General features: G+C 45.8%; 1 protein-coding gene across 5 annotated transcripts in view; it reads right to left on the reverse strand.

Annotated features, from left to right (window-relative positions):
* SLC4A11 (solute carrier family 4 member 11) overlaps positions 1–19,112 on the reverse strand; it is a 123,823-nt gene that overhangs the window by 91,760 nt on the left and 12,951 nt on the right. For 2 of the 5 annotated variants that reach the window (XM_056344466.1, XM_056344456.1), the window contains exon 1: positions 565–815. The exons of 1 other annotated variant lie outside the window; for it this stretch is intronic. In XM_056344466.1, the coding sequence (XP_056200441.1) occupies positions 565–790 (226 nt within the window). In that variant the 5' untranslated portion in view covers positions 791–815. Of the gene's footprint in view, positions 1–564; positions 818–4,998; positions 5,235–19,112 lie in introns of those variants that run through there. 2 more of the 5 variants (XM_056344482.1, XM_056344520.1) reach the window with 2 other exon arrangements.

The following is a 19,112-nucleotide window of genomic DNA, read 5'->3' on the forward strand; positions in this document are numbered from 1 at the left end:
AAATTTTAACCATGCTGATGTTAAAGGAACTTCCCTGTAGCAAGACAAATCTGCAGAGGATCTTAATACCTTCCCCTATACCCACACTTGATACCTTTAATAACAATTTAAAGGACAGCGCTGACAGCATCACAGCCCTAAGGGTGAAACGAGCCCGCCTAGCCCCCAGCAGGTATTTCAGGTTTCACACACTGCTGGATTAATTTCACCAAGTGAACAAGCTTATGAAACAAAAAACTGGCTAATATCAGTTTCTATTTTTATTTTTTTTCCATGCTGAGACTGTTTGTCAGCTCTCCCTGGCCAGCTTACCCAGGCACATGGGTGCAGCAGGTACTGGATCTGCTCCTTGATGGAGATGACAGCTGCCAAGCAAGCACCACCAGGAGAGGTCCAAGAGAAGAGTGCATCAACACAACCACACCAGTGCATCCACCAAGTCCTACCTGTGTTGTCTCCCTCCTTACCTGCTGACTCCAAAGCCCCCCCAGATCTCAGCAGGCTTCTCTGCTGCCCCATGCCACCCTCCTCCGGTCCCCAACCCTTTCATCCCCAGTCACGCACCGTCCACTGGCCCACTCCACCTCTGTGTCACCAAACGTTGTGGCCACGGGGCCAAATCCTGCGAAGACCCAGCACTCGACCCAAACTGCCCATAGGGCGAGCGGAGAAAGGTGAGCCGGGGATAGCAAAAAGAAGCTGGCTCCATGAGGACGGAGAAAAGAGGAGAGCCAGGTACGAAGCAAACCGCGTCTCCCTTCACCTCCTTCAATGGGTACTGTTGGGACATGCAGTCTCAAAGCCTTCTCCCCGAGAAGTTCCTTTTTGGAGAGGAATTAGCGCAAAAAAAAAATAAAAAATTGCTTCAAGCAGCCCCGCTGCTGCTGTCACAGCCCAGCAGAGCAGACTGGAAAGGCTGCGTATTCAGCCTGTATTTAAACGCCCCTCTCAGAAAGCAGAGATGCAGCACAGGAAGAGACAAATTCCAGCTCTGCATCGGGCTGATAAGCCAGGTTTATAATATTCAAGAAGTACTGGCATTACTACAATTCCTCCCCCGCCCCCCAACGAATATCTTGTGCAGTAGCCGTAGCTTGTTGTGCACAATAAGCAAAAAAAAACCCAATCCCTAAAAAAAAAAAAAATAATAAAAAAAAAAAATCAGCCTGTTCCGGTGGGAACAGCCAACACGTTGAATAAGACAAACACACGCGTGTTAAACCCTGGGGATGCAATTAGGCTGCAAGCAGGGGGAAGAGGTGTTTAACTCCTGGAGAAGGAGACGGCAACGGGCAAGAGGAAAAGGAGAATAAACCCGATGCCTGACACTGTGCTCTGTGGGGTGCTTTTTCCCCAGGGGTGCGAGCTGAAGCAGAAGCTTCCACGGCTGCAGTACACCAGCACCTGCCCCAGCACCAAAGGGGGAGGAAAGCCACCTCATCCTCAGCCCCCAGATTGCCTCCATCCTCCTAATTTTCCACTCATCTTCCCCATGAGTGGGTAGCACCCGGTAATAACTCACTCCACCTTCACTTTTCAAAACCCACCCGGCAGCATCTTGATACAAAGGTTGCCCAGCTCCAAGCACAGACCTGCTGAGATCTCTCCACCAGCTTTAAATCCAAGTTTCCCCCCCCCCCATCACAGCCCACATCACCAGCTTCTGTCCATCCCCCACGGCATGGCTGCAGGGATGCCCCCAGGGCAGCCAAGCCACAGCCCCTTCTGCTGCCATTTGCATCAGGTCCTTCAAACCTGGGGAACCAAAACACACAGGAGGAAGAGAAGTTCCCACCCAACACAAGTACAAAATCAGTGTTACCTGCTCCAGTGGCCTGTATCAGGTTTTTGTGCTTATCTCCCCATTTTCTTGCAGTTTTTCAGCAGGACATCTATAAGGATTGAAACTGGACTCCTTCCTCTGTGCCCTACCCAAACCACAGCTCCCACTGGTTCACTAGAGCTTGCAGACCCTTTCTCAGTAACATACAGAGTTAGATTGAAGCCCTTGGTGCTGCTTTTTGATTATTTTTTTAACTTCAAGTCAGAGACAGGGATGAATTTAGAAAGGGGTAGCAGAAAAACCCCATGGAGTTATAAGGGACAGCTAAGCACTTTGATATCAAAGCCAGCACTGACAGATGCAGAAGCCCACAGTGCTCTGCTCCAGGCCTGCATGGCCAGCATGTCACTACGCTCTGCAAAAAGGCTCTATAGGGAGCTTATCCCAGATCATATTTAGAAAATTATATTGCATTAAAAAAAAGAAAACCCACACAAAAAAACCCAAAAAAACAACAACAAAAAAAGCCCCGAGTTTTTCAGTTTCACCAGGTCCCAGCACAAACTCCTGGAGCAGCTGCTTTGCAGATTTCATGATTACAAAACAATGCTCAAACCCAGTTTAGGATGAACTTTAAGGAATTGCCTCAGCAGTCTCAGTTTTAACCTCACTGCTCTACATCCTTCGGAGCAGACTTCCTACTCTGCCTTCGCAGTGACAACACCACACCTTGTTCTCAGCTCAGCTGCTAGCAGCAAAGGTAGCTTGGATTTAACATATGCTGGATATCTGCTGGTGTGCTTGGTAGTCATTTGCATATTTAGAGGATAGATGACAGTTTCATGATGATGAGTCATTAAAGCGTCCCAGAGTTGTTTACTCCCAGAGAAAACCTACATAAGGAAGCAGGATTTTTCTAGAAGTGGTTTTACATTAGGAAGAGGTAACTCAAGTGCCACCCAAACAACAGCAATAGCTTTTGGATAGCAACTGCTGTGGCTTCCCAGAGACACGTAAATCACAGTGCAATATTAGAATTACTCACCACCCACCCACCCCACACCCCCACCCCAGCAAACAGCTTCCCCCCCAGGTGTGATTTAGCACCTGTCTTCAGGAATGAAGTACATATGCAGAACATCACCACAGTTCTGCAAGGCAAGGAGGTTGTAGTTTTATATAGTCAAATAAAAACAGCACCAGGCTAAGTCAAATAACTCTAGACTAAAATCCAACTTTAGCTAACCTCAAGCTCCCTTCTGCAGGAAATATCAAGCTTTTCACTGACACTTCTCTTTTTTTAAGACAATATAGAAAGCACACATTCCAGAACCTTTTGCCTTTAGGAATCAAGGCATTTTCATTTTCACTCAACATAAAAATGCAGCTTGCTTTAACAACTGTTTACAGCCTGAAATGATTTACTACAGTTTTACTAGAAGTCAAGGCACTATGAGTTTACATACAGTTATTTATGCCACTGGGGGAGTCAAGCGAGCACTCCATGTAAAAGCCCAACTCCTAATTCTAGCTGCATTCATTTAAACAAACTGAAGCACTCAAATTGCCAAGGAACACCACGAGAGCCGGAGCAGAACTGCCTCCACGGTGCCTCATTCTTACAGAGCAGCAACTGTAGAAAACCCACTGGTATTTCTAAACTAGAGGACTCCAGCTGAGATGAATTAGCCAATGCATCTTGATTATAGCAAGGAAACTGTGATGCGCAGCTCGTGAGGGTGGTAGCAATGAGCAAGGTTACAGTGTAGACAAGACCGAAGTCTTGCACCACTTTCCTTCCAGCCTCCAAAAAAAAACCCCACCAAACAAACCAGCCACAAAACCAACAACAGCCACCCAGGTGAAAAGACTGAAATACTGCTGGATTTATCCGGGGGTCAAGCAGTTTATCCCATGCTTTAGCATTTGAGGGGCAGTAACTCCGCAAAGGACAGAAGAAGCTATGTCCACACCTAGAGAAAACCCACAAGAGAAGCCCTGCAAACATCACATGTTGCAACACTTTGGGGAAAAAAGTTGTATGTTTGCAGCAGATCACAGGGATGTTGCTGATGGACAGCCGGTCTGCACCAGCAGGTCTCCAGAGGGAGAATGACTGTCATGGACATGAAAACCAGCAGCGCAGAAGAAAGCTTTAAAGAAGAACATCAGATCTGAACCAAACTCTTTCATTAAACTGGGAGGGGGAAGAAAAGAAAAAAAGGGCACAATCCTTCCTGAGAAAAGATCCTCAAAAGAAGTTTTTGAGGACCAGCCTCCCGCTCGCTGCTTTGCAGGAAAAGCTGTTGTGCCACCTACAGTTGCTTCTACCCTAGAACAAACTTTTGTACACGAACCCAAGTCCCTGTCATTTAATTTACTGTCAAAGCAGTGCTAACGCAGCCATGCTGATTAAGGAAGTGCTTCCTTCGGTAAGGCAGCAGGGCTGGCACTTCAGAAAAATAACTTTTTCAAGTTTAGCGTAAAACCAAAGCGCATTTCCAAGTGTGTTTAAACGCGCCCTATCCCTGCCTTTAAAAAAAAAAAAAAAAAAAAAGACACACACATCGCTGGAGTTTTTGCCAATGCACACGGACTGCCCATGCACTTTAGTTCAGCTTGAGCCATATAGTTCCTTTTTTTTTTTATTATTGCCGTTTTTACACTTTTAGCAACATGCACTCAGGCAACCGCATCCGCAAGCAAGCACCGGAGTGGAGCTAGCCACCGCACCGTGCACTCTTCCCTTAGCTCGGTATAAACAAGTACCAAAATGGGGGTGGGGGGTAGTAGCCACTCCCAGAGCAACAAGGCAACAAGTTTTGCATTGCTCCTTCATTCCCTGGTACTTTTCCCACACCGCATCCGCGCACCCTGCGCCGAAACATCCCGCTGCTGCCCAAGGAGACCAGATTCGAGGGGTGTCACCCCTCCCCAAAGACCACAGCAGGGTCCTCACCAAAAACCCTTCAGCAATGATGCAAAACCGAAGGTCTCCCGGATTTCTGCCCCTCCCCCCGGCACCCATCCAAGCAAGGAAGCAGGACACATCCCCACCAGCCCACCCGCCTCAGCGCATCCAGCCGCCAGCCCCAAGCCCTCTGTTGCTGCAAAAGGCAAAGCTGGGGTAAAAAGCAGGGCGGGGGCCACCCCGCAAAGTGCCGGCAGAACTCCTCACACTTGTGCCCCCCGGGTGCGCCAGCGCTGCCCCTCACCGCACGGCTGGAGGTGGAACACCCGGCTCGCTGCCATGGCTGCCTCGCCTTACTCCGCTCACCCCCTCTTCATCTCCACGCTTTTCGGGTGCTCTTATGCTTTCGAGGGGCTTTCTATTTTTTTTTTATTATTATTTTATTTTTTCCCCCGGTGAAAAATAAATAAAAAAGGGATAGTTCAGGGGAAAAAAAAAAATACAGAGAAACTCCGGGCGCAGGCTGGAAGGGGAAGGGACGGCGCGGTGGCACACCCCTGGCCGGGTCCTAGCGCCCTCCCGCAGCCCGTGCCCAGCGCGCCGCTCCGGCCCGGGCCCTCGGCACACCCCGCAACAGCCGCAGGTGCGCTCCGAAGAACTCCAAAGAAAAGATTTAAAGTCAGTTCTCCCCCCTCCCACACCTACACTAAAGCTCGTCACTTCAATAAATAAATAAATTAATTAATCAGATTTCACTTTTCTGGGAATGCAACACTACTAGAAGCATTAGGTAAGATGCTGCTGCAACTCCACAGCTGGGAAAAAGCATCGAGCTGACAAATCTTGCTTCTCCCGTAAAGCTTGCTGATGTACACCACAGGGTCCCATCATCCTGACTGGTTTTCTCGGCCCCTTCTAAACTTCCTCTGAAATAACCTGGCACTGGCATGTTTGAGATAAAAGCGGCCAGCTGGGATGCAAAATAAATCTCTGGGACACAGCACAGTGGTGTACCTCCGGCTTCTCCACAACACCAGGCAGCAACAACAAAGCTTTTGAAAGCAGGTGTAGGGTAATGATCCCCAACCTGCAGCCTTCACTTTAAGAAAAATCAGGCATATTTCTTACACTTTTTTCATTAAACTGTGTGCATGGGGCAGGAGGATGACAAGAAATAAGGCCATAATCCTCCCCAAGACAAGATGTTCAGGATCTTTGCTGCTTTGTGCATTATTTTTTTGGGTTGTGTTTTTCCTTGTGAGTTTTCCCTAGCCAGTACTACCTTGTTCGCTCACAACCTGAGCAAGCTTTGGTGCATTTTTTTTCCTCCCTGCTCAAATCACTCCCCCCCCCCCCCCCCCCCAGAAGGGGGTAGGTGCCAACACCAGGAGCACTAACCACAAAGCAGTTGAGGAAGCAGTAAACGAAGGTTAACACTCCTTCGCTGAAATAGAACCAAGGCAGCAATTAGAGACTGGCATGAGGACATTTGCATCACCTCCTGTGTGAATACTGTATCAATCAGATAAATAGCTGCGATACCATAAAAGGCTGGACTTGGACTGTTTAGTTTCTCTGTTTCCTGATCTTCCCTCCCTTCAGAAGGGTCTGATCCAGCTGAAGCAGGCAATTTGGGAAATTTGGAAATTAAGGGTGAAATAGGTTTAAAGAAATCTTAGCTTTTGATTGCTAGAGATCTTGGTCTCAAGGCAGCATAACCATAGTAACCTTCCCCATAATTTAAACCAGCAAACCTCATCCAAAAAAAACACTTCTAGAAAACCATCTGACACCATTTCAGCTAAAGGTGGGAAGCCCCCTGCTGAGATTTGAAGGCTTAAGCTACTGTATAGATCCAGAAAATACTGGAGAAAAGAATATTCATCCTTATTTAGCACCTAGATTAATTTCAAGGAAATAACTCATTTTCCAGTTTCGAACACTCAGTGCCATCTCATTCAGCTCACAAAAGAAGCCCATTCCCACCCAAAAATCATCACGACAGGAGCAGGGAGATCTGTTTTAATCTAATTATGTTGATTTGGCAGATGCAGATGTTGCAGAAGTTAATACCTGGTTTAATGGATTAAATTGTATACATTTAATGCAACATTTAACTCCTTGCACAAGTTGAATGCCTGGCATCCAGTTACATCAGGTGACTGGGAGCCCAGTCTCTCAAGTGGTGACCTTGTCAGCTCCTCCTGGAAGAGGATGACCAGGAAGGAGATGACCATGGGAATACATGCAAGAGCATGCAAGGACAACTTTGCAGGGCTGTATTTCATGCAAGTCTTCCACAGGGATTTGTAGGATTCCTTCAAGACCTACAACCTATGGGCACAAAGCTAACAGTGGAAAACCGGCCCATACATTAATTTCATTTTATACCTCAAACCAAACCATATTTTCCTACAAATGATGAAAAATTATTATAACAGTAGATGTCCCTTACTAGAAATATTAGTCCCCCCACCAGTAAAGCTTTCTGGAAGGTATCAGCTTCTCTGATACGATGCAACACACCAGAGAAGGTATCTGATACCTTCTGTCTGGAGCTATCTGGTCCATCCTGGCGTCTCCAGAGCTGCTTTTTGCAGGCAGTCTCTGTTGGCCCGGCTAAGCACAGTGACCCAGAGGGAGCTGGATCCAAGGAGCAGGAGTTACACCCTACCCCAAGTGCTTCAGCTCCTGAGGAGCCTCATCTGACTATTCCCCTCCAGCAGGTTGCTAACTTTACATACAAAGACAACCTCCCTTCAAGGCAGATGGTCATTATCCTCTGTTAGTAAATTATTTCTTATTGCCTGATTGTCTTTACCTTGGTCTTTATACCTAGGCTAGTTTGTGGCTAGAAACCAATGGGAAGTGGGGTTTTGTTTGCCTTCACAGCCACATCATACAGGACCTGTATGATCCAGCAGGATCAGCCATGTACCTGAGCAGAAGGTACCTGGGGTTTCCTCCAGGCCAGGCACAGATGCCAGCTATATATGCTTTTTAGTAGGACTGTTTTGCCAAGACTGGTATTTTTTTGTCCTGGTGGGCTAGCATTGGAGACTGTAAGAATTTGGAACTGAGAAAGAAACACTAGGTGGACCCAAGCATTGCAGGGAAACTCATCCAACACTCATGCATGAAGTAGCACTGGGATTCCCATGCCTGTGACACGGCCAAGACTTTCAACAAAAGCAAAGAAATAAAAAAAAAGAAATTAAGTGCTGCCATACCTGCAGCCAGATGATTTATTTTGTTTTAATCATGCCCTGAAGACCTCAAATACCTCCCTACCTCCTGCTGCTTTGACTGCAACTCAAGCAAAACTTCTGTTTGCTGCACAAACCCAGCTCCTGTTGCAAGCTCCGTACTATCAGCTGCAGGTCAGCTCTGCTTGCAGGACAGTGCAATAAATGGCGCAGCACAGCAGAGGGAGCAGCGTCCTGCTGGGAACTCCCCCTCTGGAGCTGGGGAACCACCAGATAACAGCTCCTTTTTGAGTTCTTGTCCTTTGAAAGGCTTTTAAGTGTTTATCCCACCACCATTTGCTTCAGTGCTCTTTGGTCTCATCCCTGGAGCCGAATCCCAGCGGTCTCAACCACAGCACTAAGGATCCCATTTCAGGACATGCGTTTGAAGTTGCTCTGCAGAGACCCAGGCTGGTCTGGGGCACCAGATTTGCTTTGAAGAGTCAAGGAAATTCAGTATTAGAGGCCAAGGTAACTAGTGACCTTGAAATTTGAGCAGCTGCAGCCTGCAGATCGAGACATTGGGGTGAGTTTAGCAGCTATCAGCTTTTTTGTTTGGGTTTTGGTTTTTTGGGGTGTTTTTTTTGGTGCCTGTCCTGCAGCCCACAGCAAAGGCACAAATAAATATTAGCCAGAACAGTATCAGTCTCTCCAGAGGCAAGCGAACACATACCAAATCTTTCAGGGTTGCCCCCCAGCCAAGAAACTCAACTAAGTAGGAGAGAGAAGACTCCAGAAACAGTTGCAAAACTCCAAGAAGAGGCACAAGTCCCTTTAGCACAAGAGGGATCGGGGGAGCTTAAGTGACAGGAGTATGAGGACCTGACCCAGAAGACCAATACTTCAAGGCAAAGCCACAACACTGCTTCCCCTTGCTCGTGTTTACAACTAAGGGGAGAGCCGGTCACATCTGACAAAAGGAAAAGGGAGTTATATTGGATTAAGAGGAATATAAATACTCATTCCTTTACCTCCCTCCTGTAGAATTTTTTCCCCCTGCAGCTTCCCACAGCTCCTCATGCACTGTTGGCTCTCTCCTACAGATGCTTGGAGCTCTGCTGGGCCAGCAAGGACCAGAGCTGGTGTTCAAACCAAGGGCTGCTGGGAAGAGGAAGGTCAGGCTCTTTTAGATGCAGACTGCACCCAGATGGTGATTTCCTCCCGGCACTGGCAGGAGTTAGGGAAGGCAGCCAGTCTCTCCAGTGTGCTCTGCCAGAGCTAGAGGCAGAAACTCCCTGGCAAAAGTCACACCAGCATGCAAGTTTTATTAGGCCAGGACCATGCAGCCAGCTTTCATTGCTACTAGCTAGAACAAGGAGATGCAAGCAGGACTGAATACTCAAACATCATAACTGTGTTTACTGCACAGTCCTTAGCCTAAACAGAGCCCACGCTCCAAAACATAATTCATTTTTCTTGGGACAAAGATGCTGTCATCTCCAGGAGGTATTTAAGGGTCCCTTACAAGCACATAAGGGGAGCAACTCTCACACGATCATTGCCACCTTGGAGCTGAATACCACAGGAGGGAACTGCAGCTTGGAGAGGATCTGACTGCCGAGTCCCTGGTCCAGCCCTCCTAAGGAGCACATGTTTGGGGCAGGGGATAGCAGCAGGAATAAGCCTTTTCCTCTTTGGAGGAGTTTTCCAAGTACATCTCACCTCTACAGGAGCAGCAGGAGTAAGGATTCCCTAACAAAATATAGGCATCCTGACTGGAAGGTCTTGTCAGCGCAAAGACCCCACCTGCCAGCAGAGCAGGAGCCAGCATGGCTGGACACCTGCAATACTAAGCTGTGGTTCATGTGATGGACACCAATGCTGCCTGGGCTTTGGTCTCTTGACAGAGTTGGTTAGCAGGGACTGAACAAACTCTGTTCTCCATGTCTGGGGCCCTAAAGGCAAAATCATTAACTTGGCTATCCCTGGAAGCTGCCTAGACCACAGGGCGAGAAAGCCATCTCCTTCCCATGCGTTCAGGAGCTGGGGATGCTCGGGCCTCCCATTCAGTAGGGACATTAAAGAGTTGCTCCTCATCTAGCCACCTATTTTCACAAGACATTTCACAAGCTATGTTGAAATCAGGCAGTTTAAGACCGGTTAAGCTCACACCTTACTAGAAAGATGGGTTCACAACACTAAGACAAGACTCAAATCAGACTTAGGTCCCCACTAGCTGGGCTTTACTTGGAAACAAAGGGAACAAGAGGGTCATTTGGTGGTCTGCCAAAAAGTTTAGTTAGCAGATTGTCTGGAGAGCTCTCCAGGCGGCAACTAGTGAGCTGTAAGTTTGGCATAGACTTGTGGCAACCAAAAGCTTCCACTACACAGTGCAGCCACATATGCTCACCTTTGTTGACTGGTTAAAGCAGCCCATACAGTGCATCACGTGGCAGGGCCTCCCAGGCTCCCTGCAAGGAAGGTGTGGAAAGCCCAAAAGGTATTTCCTAGGGAAGTGCCAACACAAAGCTTTATCTCGGTCTAACCCAGACCTTGGAGTCCTACAACACACTGAACACCATCTCAAGTCTTTCCACCTCTTGTAGGAAAGGAGGGGTGCATCATGCCTAAAGGTAGGCGAGCTGAAGAAAACTAAGGGAGATGATGTAGAGAGAGCAGCAATAACGTGGATTTCATTGCTTACAGCTACGGTCTGTCCTCAGGCTACTAGGAACACTGCACCTGAGGTCAAGATCTGAACCAGAGTTTGAAGGAAGGTTGCTCATGGTTATTTTGGTATAAAGGCAAAACTTACTTCAAAGTGAGCGTGGGATTGAAATCCATCTCCCAACCAGTAGGTTAAACTCTAGCCTGCCACTTTAACACCTGAGTGTCAGTTCACCTTTCTGTAGCAATTAAGTGGAGGACATCTCCATGGAGCTTGTCAAAGCACACCTCCATTTCATGGCTCATTAACAACAGGACACAGTGTCTCTGCCTGTGTCATTGCTCCCTGAACCCTGTAGCAGCAGTCAACCAAGGACCAGAAAATGCCCAGGCTCCATCACCCTCCTGCCAGAACACATCTGAGAACCAGCATGCCTCATCGTTATGGAACACAGTATATACCGGTACAAGCAGGATTTCTGAAACCCAGCCATGCCTCTGAGGACATCCAAGAGGTGACGTTCAGCAAAACATGGCTGGTTTTCCATTGTTTTGGTTTCTACATCAGTAAGATCATGGGAAAAGCCTACCCTTAAATGATGTTACAGCTACACAATGAGTCCTGCTAGCCTAATGAGTAGGTCTCAGGCAGAGATAAACACACAATAGATTTGCAGAGCCACAGCTGAATAGCTGACTTCAGCCTTAGTTTACCCTCAGAGCATTAAAAGATTGTTGATTCCAGTAGAGAAGACACTTGCCAGCCTTTATTTGTGCAAGAGTACAATTTAAAGAAAAAAATATCTCAGTGACAAGTCCAGCCACTGGCAACCCAGCCTCTCTTCTACAGTTAGCAACATCTCAAACAATGTGAATATTTTCACTGGAGGCAACGTGCTGGTGATAAGAAGTTTAACATGGCATTTATTTATTTTCAGAGCAGTAACGGATTTAGAAATAAATTATGTTCCTTACCCAAGACTTAGCTGAACATGTTATGAAGCTCAAAGAACAGACAAGAGCAGCAGATCCAGATGATGTCATGTAATAGAGCAATAAAGAATTACACAACTGAAGGCAATAGAGAAAAAACAGGATCACTCAGCAACACCAGAAGATGTAATAACGAATAGTTTTAAATCTTAGCTCTACTCACTTGCAAAGCCCCTTGCTTAACACATCCAGTTGGATCACATTACATCCATGGACATATTTACCTGAAATCTTCATGGGCAAGAAAAGGAGGGCACCAGACAGCAGTGCAGTTTCATATCCAGCAAAAACACATGGGAAGCAGCAGAGACTAAACCAAGCCTAACAAAGACCAACATTTTCTAAGCAGAGTAGTTTTTATAACTGACTCAGCAGCAGGTTCATGACAACTTGCAGCACAGAGTAGCTAGTAATTGGGAGCAACTAACAGTTTCCAGATAAGCTAATACCACCACCACCACCACCCCCCCCTTTTAACACAAACAGCAATCATATTCTGGGATGTGGTTGTGAAGATCCTAGTGTCATCACTTTAGGATGACTGCTTTCATCTCTGAGCAGATACAATTGCTGGCAGCAAATACACAAGAACAGAAAAAAGCCCCTCGGGTTCCACAACAGGCTTCAAAGCCCAATAGTGTTTTACTCGCTGCTAAAACAGACTCACAGTATGCTATGCTTGTTTAACTTAGTTTGAGTTGCATGAAAAGCCTCTCGCTTTTCTCCCTTTGAAGTGCTACCCTCCCCCAGCAATGGGACTGTAGGGTGCAAGTAGCAGGGATGCACTGGTTTTCCAATTTAAGTAATTATAACCTGACACCTCTGGCTTTGACACTGCAGACCAGGATCAGAACTGGCTATTTGGTAGAAGGATGCAGCAGAAGAGGCATTTCAAGAAACATGTTAGATCCAAGTAGCCAGCAAAGAGTTTGAGTTGAGCATGAGAAATGCAGCATCCCAGTTTAGGTCCTTCTCTAGAAGGGGCATTGCTATCCCTCGGTGGCTTCACCAAGAGTGGAGAATCTCTGATTAGGTTTGAGTGCCCATGACTTCAAAGCATCATCAATTCCAAGGAAACACCTGTCCTCTGAAACAAATGACAATAAAAGCTAATGCAACAGCACAACCCAACAGCGGAATGTCACTTTGGAACTCCGCTTGTCTGTTAGGAAGGGTTTACAGATGCCAATACCTGGTCCCAACAGGGACTGAAGGTCCTCTTGGCCACCTAGATACAGAAATTTATGGTGAGCTGAGGGCCCCACCAGCAATAAAGCTATGTTAGAACTAAGCTTAGAAGCAGATGTTCAGATTAAGCCAAGCTAATTGATTAATTTAGTCTCACCTCTGGATAGAACAATTCACAGGTTCACTGCCCCACAGTTCGCACAAACAACCTCCAGGCTGCAATAAGGAAGCAACGATATAATTTGTTTCCCCACAGTTAAGTAAAAGCCCATAGTAGCTACCAATGCACCTCAGTAGCACAGATAGGATAAAACCCTTTTAACAGATGTTTTGATTTGCTTGGGAGCACTAAGGAACAAGTGTCCAGCTTACAGTTCCCTACCCCCACTAGGGAATGGAAGGAATCACTGCTGTCATTTACAGAGCAGATTGAAGGAGATATTAGCCACTTTCACCACCTTCCTTGGAAAGAAATGCTCTAGCAGAGAGCAGCCAGGCAGCATTTACTTCCTTAAAAACAAAAACAAAAACCACCACCAATAAAACCTACTCAAAATCACTCAAGTTTTACAATTATAAAAGACTTTCATCCAATTAAAGCCCTACAGATATGGGATAGAAACTTTCCCATTTACAAGTCAGACTTTCAGAGTTAATTAGAGCATGAAAGCAGTAGCTGGGAACGCACATACTAAAGTACAGGCCATTAAAATAGTGCTCTTAATCAAAAAGTTGACCAGCTGCTTGATGATCAGTGGCTTAGACTGCAGGAGCCACTGCCTGAAGATACAGCCACACTTTTGCCTCCTTTTCACACACAGGTAGGCGGTGTGGTTGCAAAGGGACCATCACCTAGCATGGTTTGGGACACTGGTACACAGACCTCACCATCACTCCAACATAAACACTAGTAGCACCTCTCAACAGCAAATTCAAGATTTTGTAATCTGCCTCCCAGACAAGGAGAGTTACTCTCCCTACTGCCACATTAAACAAAACCAAGCTCTTTTGAAGTTGAAAGAGCAGCTGACTTAAATATGCAAGCTATTAGATAGCACTTGTTCTTAAAACTAGTTTGGACCAGTAGCATTCCCACTGCCTGGAGAACTGGATAAATAAAGCCCTTGATGCCATTATGAAACAGCTCAATACCCATATAATTACATTTTTGCATTAAATGCCATACACTATTGATGCCATCAGGGACTTATCTGCTCCCTCTGTGAACACCAACAAAGCATAAGGCCAAGCAGGAAGGAGTCTGAAAGCATTACAAATAGCTGTCTTGTTCAAGCACACACTTGCATTTCTCTTCTGTTGGTTAATGCAAGTAGTCATGTTGTGAAGGTGTATTTTAAGTGTTGGAGTTAACTCCAAGCTCAGGGCCTTCCTTCTTGGCCACCATTCCATGGTGAGCTATCCGTGGTCTGTGTCAACCAGCCAGCTTTCACTCAACCCAGGGTTTCCTAACTGTTAAGCAACAGGCTCCTTCCCAGCAAGGCCAAGCTCACTTTCAGAAGAGATCTTCAGGAGCTCAGAGGGTCTGCAAACAGATCCACCTAGCTGAGGCTGGGCCATGGCCATCTGCACCTTCTCCACCGCCAAACACCACCTCACAAGTTGGATTTTTTCATCCCTTTAACACCAGCCACGCATCTCCATTTCCCATGGGAGGGAAGAAAGAATAAACCGCTAGACAAGGTGTTCTTGAGATAGAACTGAATATTGTCACTTGGAAAGGACCTACAATGATCATCTAGTTCAATCGTGAGATGATTAAGTCTGCTTTCTGCAACCTTTTGTAAAAGGGATAAACTGTTTCAGAACAATCTGGAGGCTTGCAGCTTTCTTTTCTGTCTTCACAAGGCAGAATGAGAAACTCTTCAGCATTTTGTACCCAAGAAAGAAGCTTGAAATCACCTGCCACTCTACAAAGGATTCCAGGAGAAACTGTTGCATGAAAACTTCCAGGTAGATGCAAGATTTTACAGTGTTTTATACCTCCTGTTTTGTGGCTTACATTTATCCCCTTCATACCCCAAATCAAGCAGCTTAGCATTAACAGTCAACATTTTAATAATTGAGCTCCACTGCTTTGCATGAAGCATTGGGCAGGTAGGTTTAAAGCCTGCAGTTGGAACCACTCGCTCCAGTGTTGTTGGCAGAGCTAAACAGGATCCTGAGAGGGAACAATAAAATGATTACGGTTTCTCAGAAAACTGACCTGCGAGGAAAGCAATTATGGACAGGCTTCGAGACAGAGGAACTGGAAAGGAACAGAACAAAACCGAGCGAGGTAATTTTGGCTTGCTAACAGGAAAGTTTTCGCCTATTAAGCCTGTTAGACTGCAGTCCAGTCATCCTCTCCTAGGAGAGTGTTATTCCTGCACAAACTGGAAAAACACAAAGGTTACCATATAGCAAACAAGGTGGAGGGGTTTTGGATTTTTTTTTTCTTTAAATGCAAGAAAAACAAGTGGTTCTTATCTCTGATTTCAGTATTTTACTATCAGTCCTATCAGTCCTGTTCCAGAAGAATATAAAATTGCTTCCTTGCCACAGGAAATATCACTACACTTAAAGGGATGCAAGATTTTCAGTGTAGGGTTCATTTCTGAAGCCTTACAATTGCACAGAACTATATAACCCTATTCAGATGCACAGACACCTGCGAGCTCTTTAGTAAGAGATTTTTTTACCTAAGCAAAAGTTCATAACCTATCCATATAGCTTTCAACTCACACAGATGTGGATGGGCACACTTAGTACAGTTGGCGCACAACACCAAACCCACGAAGCGTCCAGCCAAGCCTGAAAGCTTCAATCTAATGTCTCATTCTCCATCACTTAATTTTTTATTTTAGACAGCCCATCCATACTCCCCTTTCCTTATTCTGCACTTGAGGTTGCAGAATACTATGAAATGTCTTCAAGTACTGTGGTTCTTACCACACCACTGTCGGGCTTTTACCCCCAACAATGAGCAGAAACAAGTTTTATGCACTAAACCAACCCTTCATTGCCCGTTTGAGAATTGCATTTAGAATTGATCACCGTGACATACTTGCGTATGCCAAGCTGCAGATCCTGTTCTGCAGACAGCTGCACTTACAACACCTACCCTCTGTTCTCCATTTCTACATTATTTTTTGGGTGTCCTAACTGAAGATAAGTAGACTTCAAAGAGCCACCTACAGAAGCACTGGCATGCTAACCATTCAGATTGTCTCCTCTGGCAGACAGACTGGCTCCTGGCTAGGAATCCTGAGAAAGTAGGTACAAAAGACTGAAATTAAAGCAGAGAGTATCTTAACAGTAATTTCCTTCTCTGGGGAGCTCCCACATGCCCTGCCCTTTTATCAGCCTTCCAGTGAGGAAGAAGGTCCTGAAGTCCTAGGATGTGGCAAGTCATTACACCCAAAGACAGTGTAAAGCCCGTCAGGAACACAACTGCTTCATTACAACATTATGTTGTTTTTTTTTTTTTTTTTTAAAGGTGGCCAAAGTCCACAAAAGTTCAATCAGTTTGAAGTATCCACAAGGATGGACCTATAGAAGGAGCCTTGATGTCATTTCTGATCTCTCAGCACCAGAACCACCAGATATAGGGTCTCACTTACAGAGGAAATATTCCCTTGCACTGGTTTAACACCCACTACAGAACAACCATTTAGCCTCTAAATGAAGCCAAATACTCTTGGTAGTCTAAGGGCTTTGCTCCCTCCCCGATGAAAAAAATAAAGATATCTGAGAATAATTATGCACCTCAAATCTTCTGAACACCTCTAATGTGTGAGAAACTAACAGAGATATGAAAAGAGGCGGCTAGATTCATCTTATCAGACTGGCCTACAATTGCTGTTCCCACAAGAGAATGTTTTTACACCCTGGTAAGCTAGACAGCAGTTTGATTTTGGGAACATTTCAGTTCACAGCTAGAAACAACTCCTCTATCCACAGCATCTTCTTTCCCCAAGACAGTGATAGGCCTCAGACCATTTTGTCTCTGGACGTTGAGAACCTGAACCCTGCTGGGAACTAGAGAAGTAGCTAGAATTGTGGTCACAAAATTGACATTATTAAACCAACTAATGCACAATGCTGCTGGGTGGAAGATATCCTTAAGTGATCAAGTTTAACCGTAACTCCATACTGTTCTAAGCTTTAGGGAGGGAGAGGTCCAATGATACCTTTCCCAGAGCAGCAGGAGTTTGCCTTCCATCCCTTTCCAGGTACCCAGTATGCTGATCCACAAAAGGTACTGTGTCAGAAATTCCTACAAGTATGTTCCCCGTCTACACACAAACATGCCAAGTGCTCATGCTGTACATTAAAGAACTAGTAATGCTCTTTCCTTAGAACTGTGCAAAAATTTTTAGGTAAGAAGTTGCATGATATCTACTTCATCTCCTTGGCCATGCAGCTATTTCACAGAATGGTTTGTGTTGGAAGAGACCTTAAAAACCATCCATGTCATAGGCCCATCCATGCCATCTGTGTCCCATCCAGGGACACTTTCAACTAGACCAGGTTGCTCCAAGCCCTGTCCAACCTGGCCTTGAACACTTCTAGAAGTTCATCTCTTCCCACTGATGTCATTATTGATACTAACTTTATTCCTTCAAATCTTTCTCTCACTGCCTGGCTAAGCTACCAACAGGCTGTCCTGCTGTCAGCTGGTGAAAACAGGGGAGCAAATCAAGGCAGTGTTTGAAAGAAGCAACTCTGGCAGGCTGCTGCTTCAGCATGATTCTGTTTTCATCTGAGAGATACAAAGCAGATACCCATGGTGTATTTGAACAGAGGGCTTGCATGCCATTGCAAGTATTTTACTGACTGAGAACACCACAGGAGTTAACTGCCAGGCATCTTCTGTCACCATGTGTTCCAGGACTCCCCTCTAGATTCATCAGGCTATTTTGATGATTGCTACCTGAACAATTGCAATCAAAATACTTTACTCTGAAGCAGTGCTAGGGGACTACTAAGTGCTGAGAACCAGTTGTGGTCATATTGGTTGAGTAATATTATCTCCCCGGGCTTTTTCTCACCTCCTTGGGATATAGGCATTCAGTGCCCAACAGATTTGGATGAAGATATTCCACCTTGCCCCACACTGATAAATTAAGTGCTCTTGTTAGTTTTAGCAAGAAACACTCACTGAAGATTTGACCCAAGCTTGCTATCCAGCTTTGTACATCTCCGTGAGCAGTTCTCCCCAGGCAGCCTGCCTAGACATCACGTCCCTGGTTTTGGTCCCCCAGCAACAGACTGGAGAACGAACTTGTGTCCTTCACCACAGACAGGATGGTTCTGTCTCAATACCAAAACCAATCCAGGTTGCAGGTTCTACCCCAAGCAAGGTAAATGAGATTTGACAGCTCTAGAGAAGTCCAAAGCCTTATCAAAGTCTAATCCCTTATTGCACAAGACACATGCTCCAGTTCAGAACATTTCAGCACAATTTACGGTTGATTTCAGTCTATATCAAACTTATCACTACCTAGATCTGGTGTGGGTTGGTTTACCAGACTGCTTTCAACCTCACTCATTAAGAAGCTTGAAATCACTAACTAGCAGTGCCCCGATCCCACAAAGCATTCTGAAGTGCTGAAAGCACCATCCTAGCTGGATTCAAGGTTATTATCTGACTTTCTGAAAGACTCAGAGGTTCACCTGGTCCATTTCCTCTATAATAAGGGTTATGATCATCAACAAGCAATAGAAACTATGAGGAAAGAGTTTAGCAAGTCCTATGAAAAAAAATAAGGAACAGCTTAGTAAATCCAGGGAAAGAGATCAGGATGCAGACAGCTACAGACTCAACCCAACTCCTTACAACATCCACAAAGTGAGTGTTTCTGGCCACACTTCCCACACAAACATCCCATTGAAGTTTTGTTCTGCAGAGAACGCTATGGCTGGAAGCACTGTTGCTATCGGCACGTTAACCTTGAACATAAGGGGAACTGCTGAGGATGAGCATGGCGGAAAGCAAGAGCATCTCGAGAGCTTGAGGACAGCTCTTTCCACTGGTCAACAAAATCTACTTCCAGCTTAGTATTTTGGACTGGATAACAGCTACCAACAAATACCTAGAAGAGAGTTCTAACACCAGCCCAGCCTATAGGGAGGCCTCCTAGGACACCCTCCAACAAGCCTGGAGACCAAGGACTTTGAGAGTCAGAGGCAGGTCTCTGCACCTCATAGCCTGCAGCGCATATCCCTTCCACAGAGGGGCTCACTCTTTCTTTGAAGATGCTGAAATGCATTAAAACCCTCAAAATCCTGCAGCAGGGAGCTCCACAGTTTCACATGCAGTCATAAGAACAGCTCCCTTTTGTTAGACTGTTAAGCAAGAAATCCGCATAACATGCCTTCATCT

This window comes from Falco biarmicus, chromosome 1 (assembly GCF_023638135.1).
Source record: "Falco biarmicus isolate bFalBia1 chromosome 1, bFalBia1.pri, whole genome shotgun sequence".
Classification (NCBI taxonomy): domain Eukaryota; kingdom Metazoa; phylum Chordata; class Aves; order Falconiformes; family Falconidae; genus Falco; species Falco biarmicus.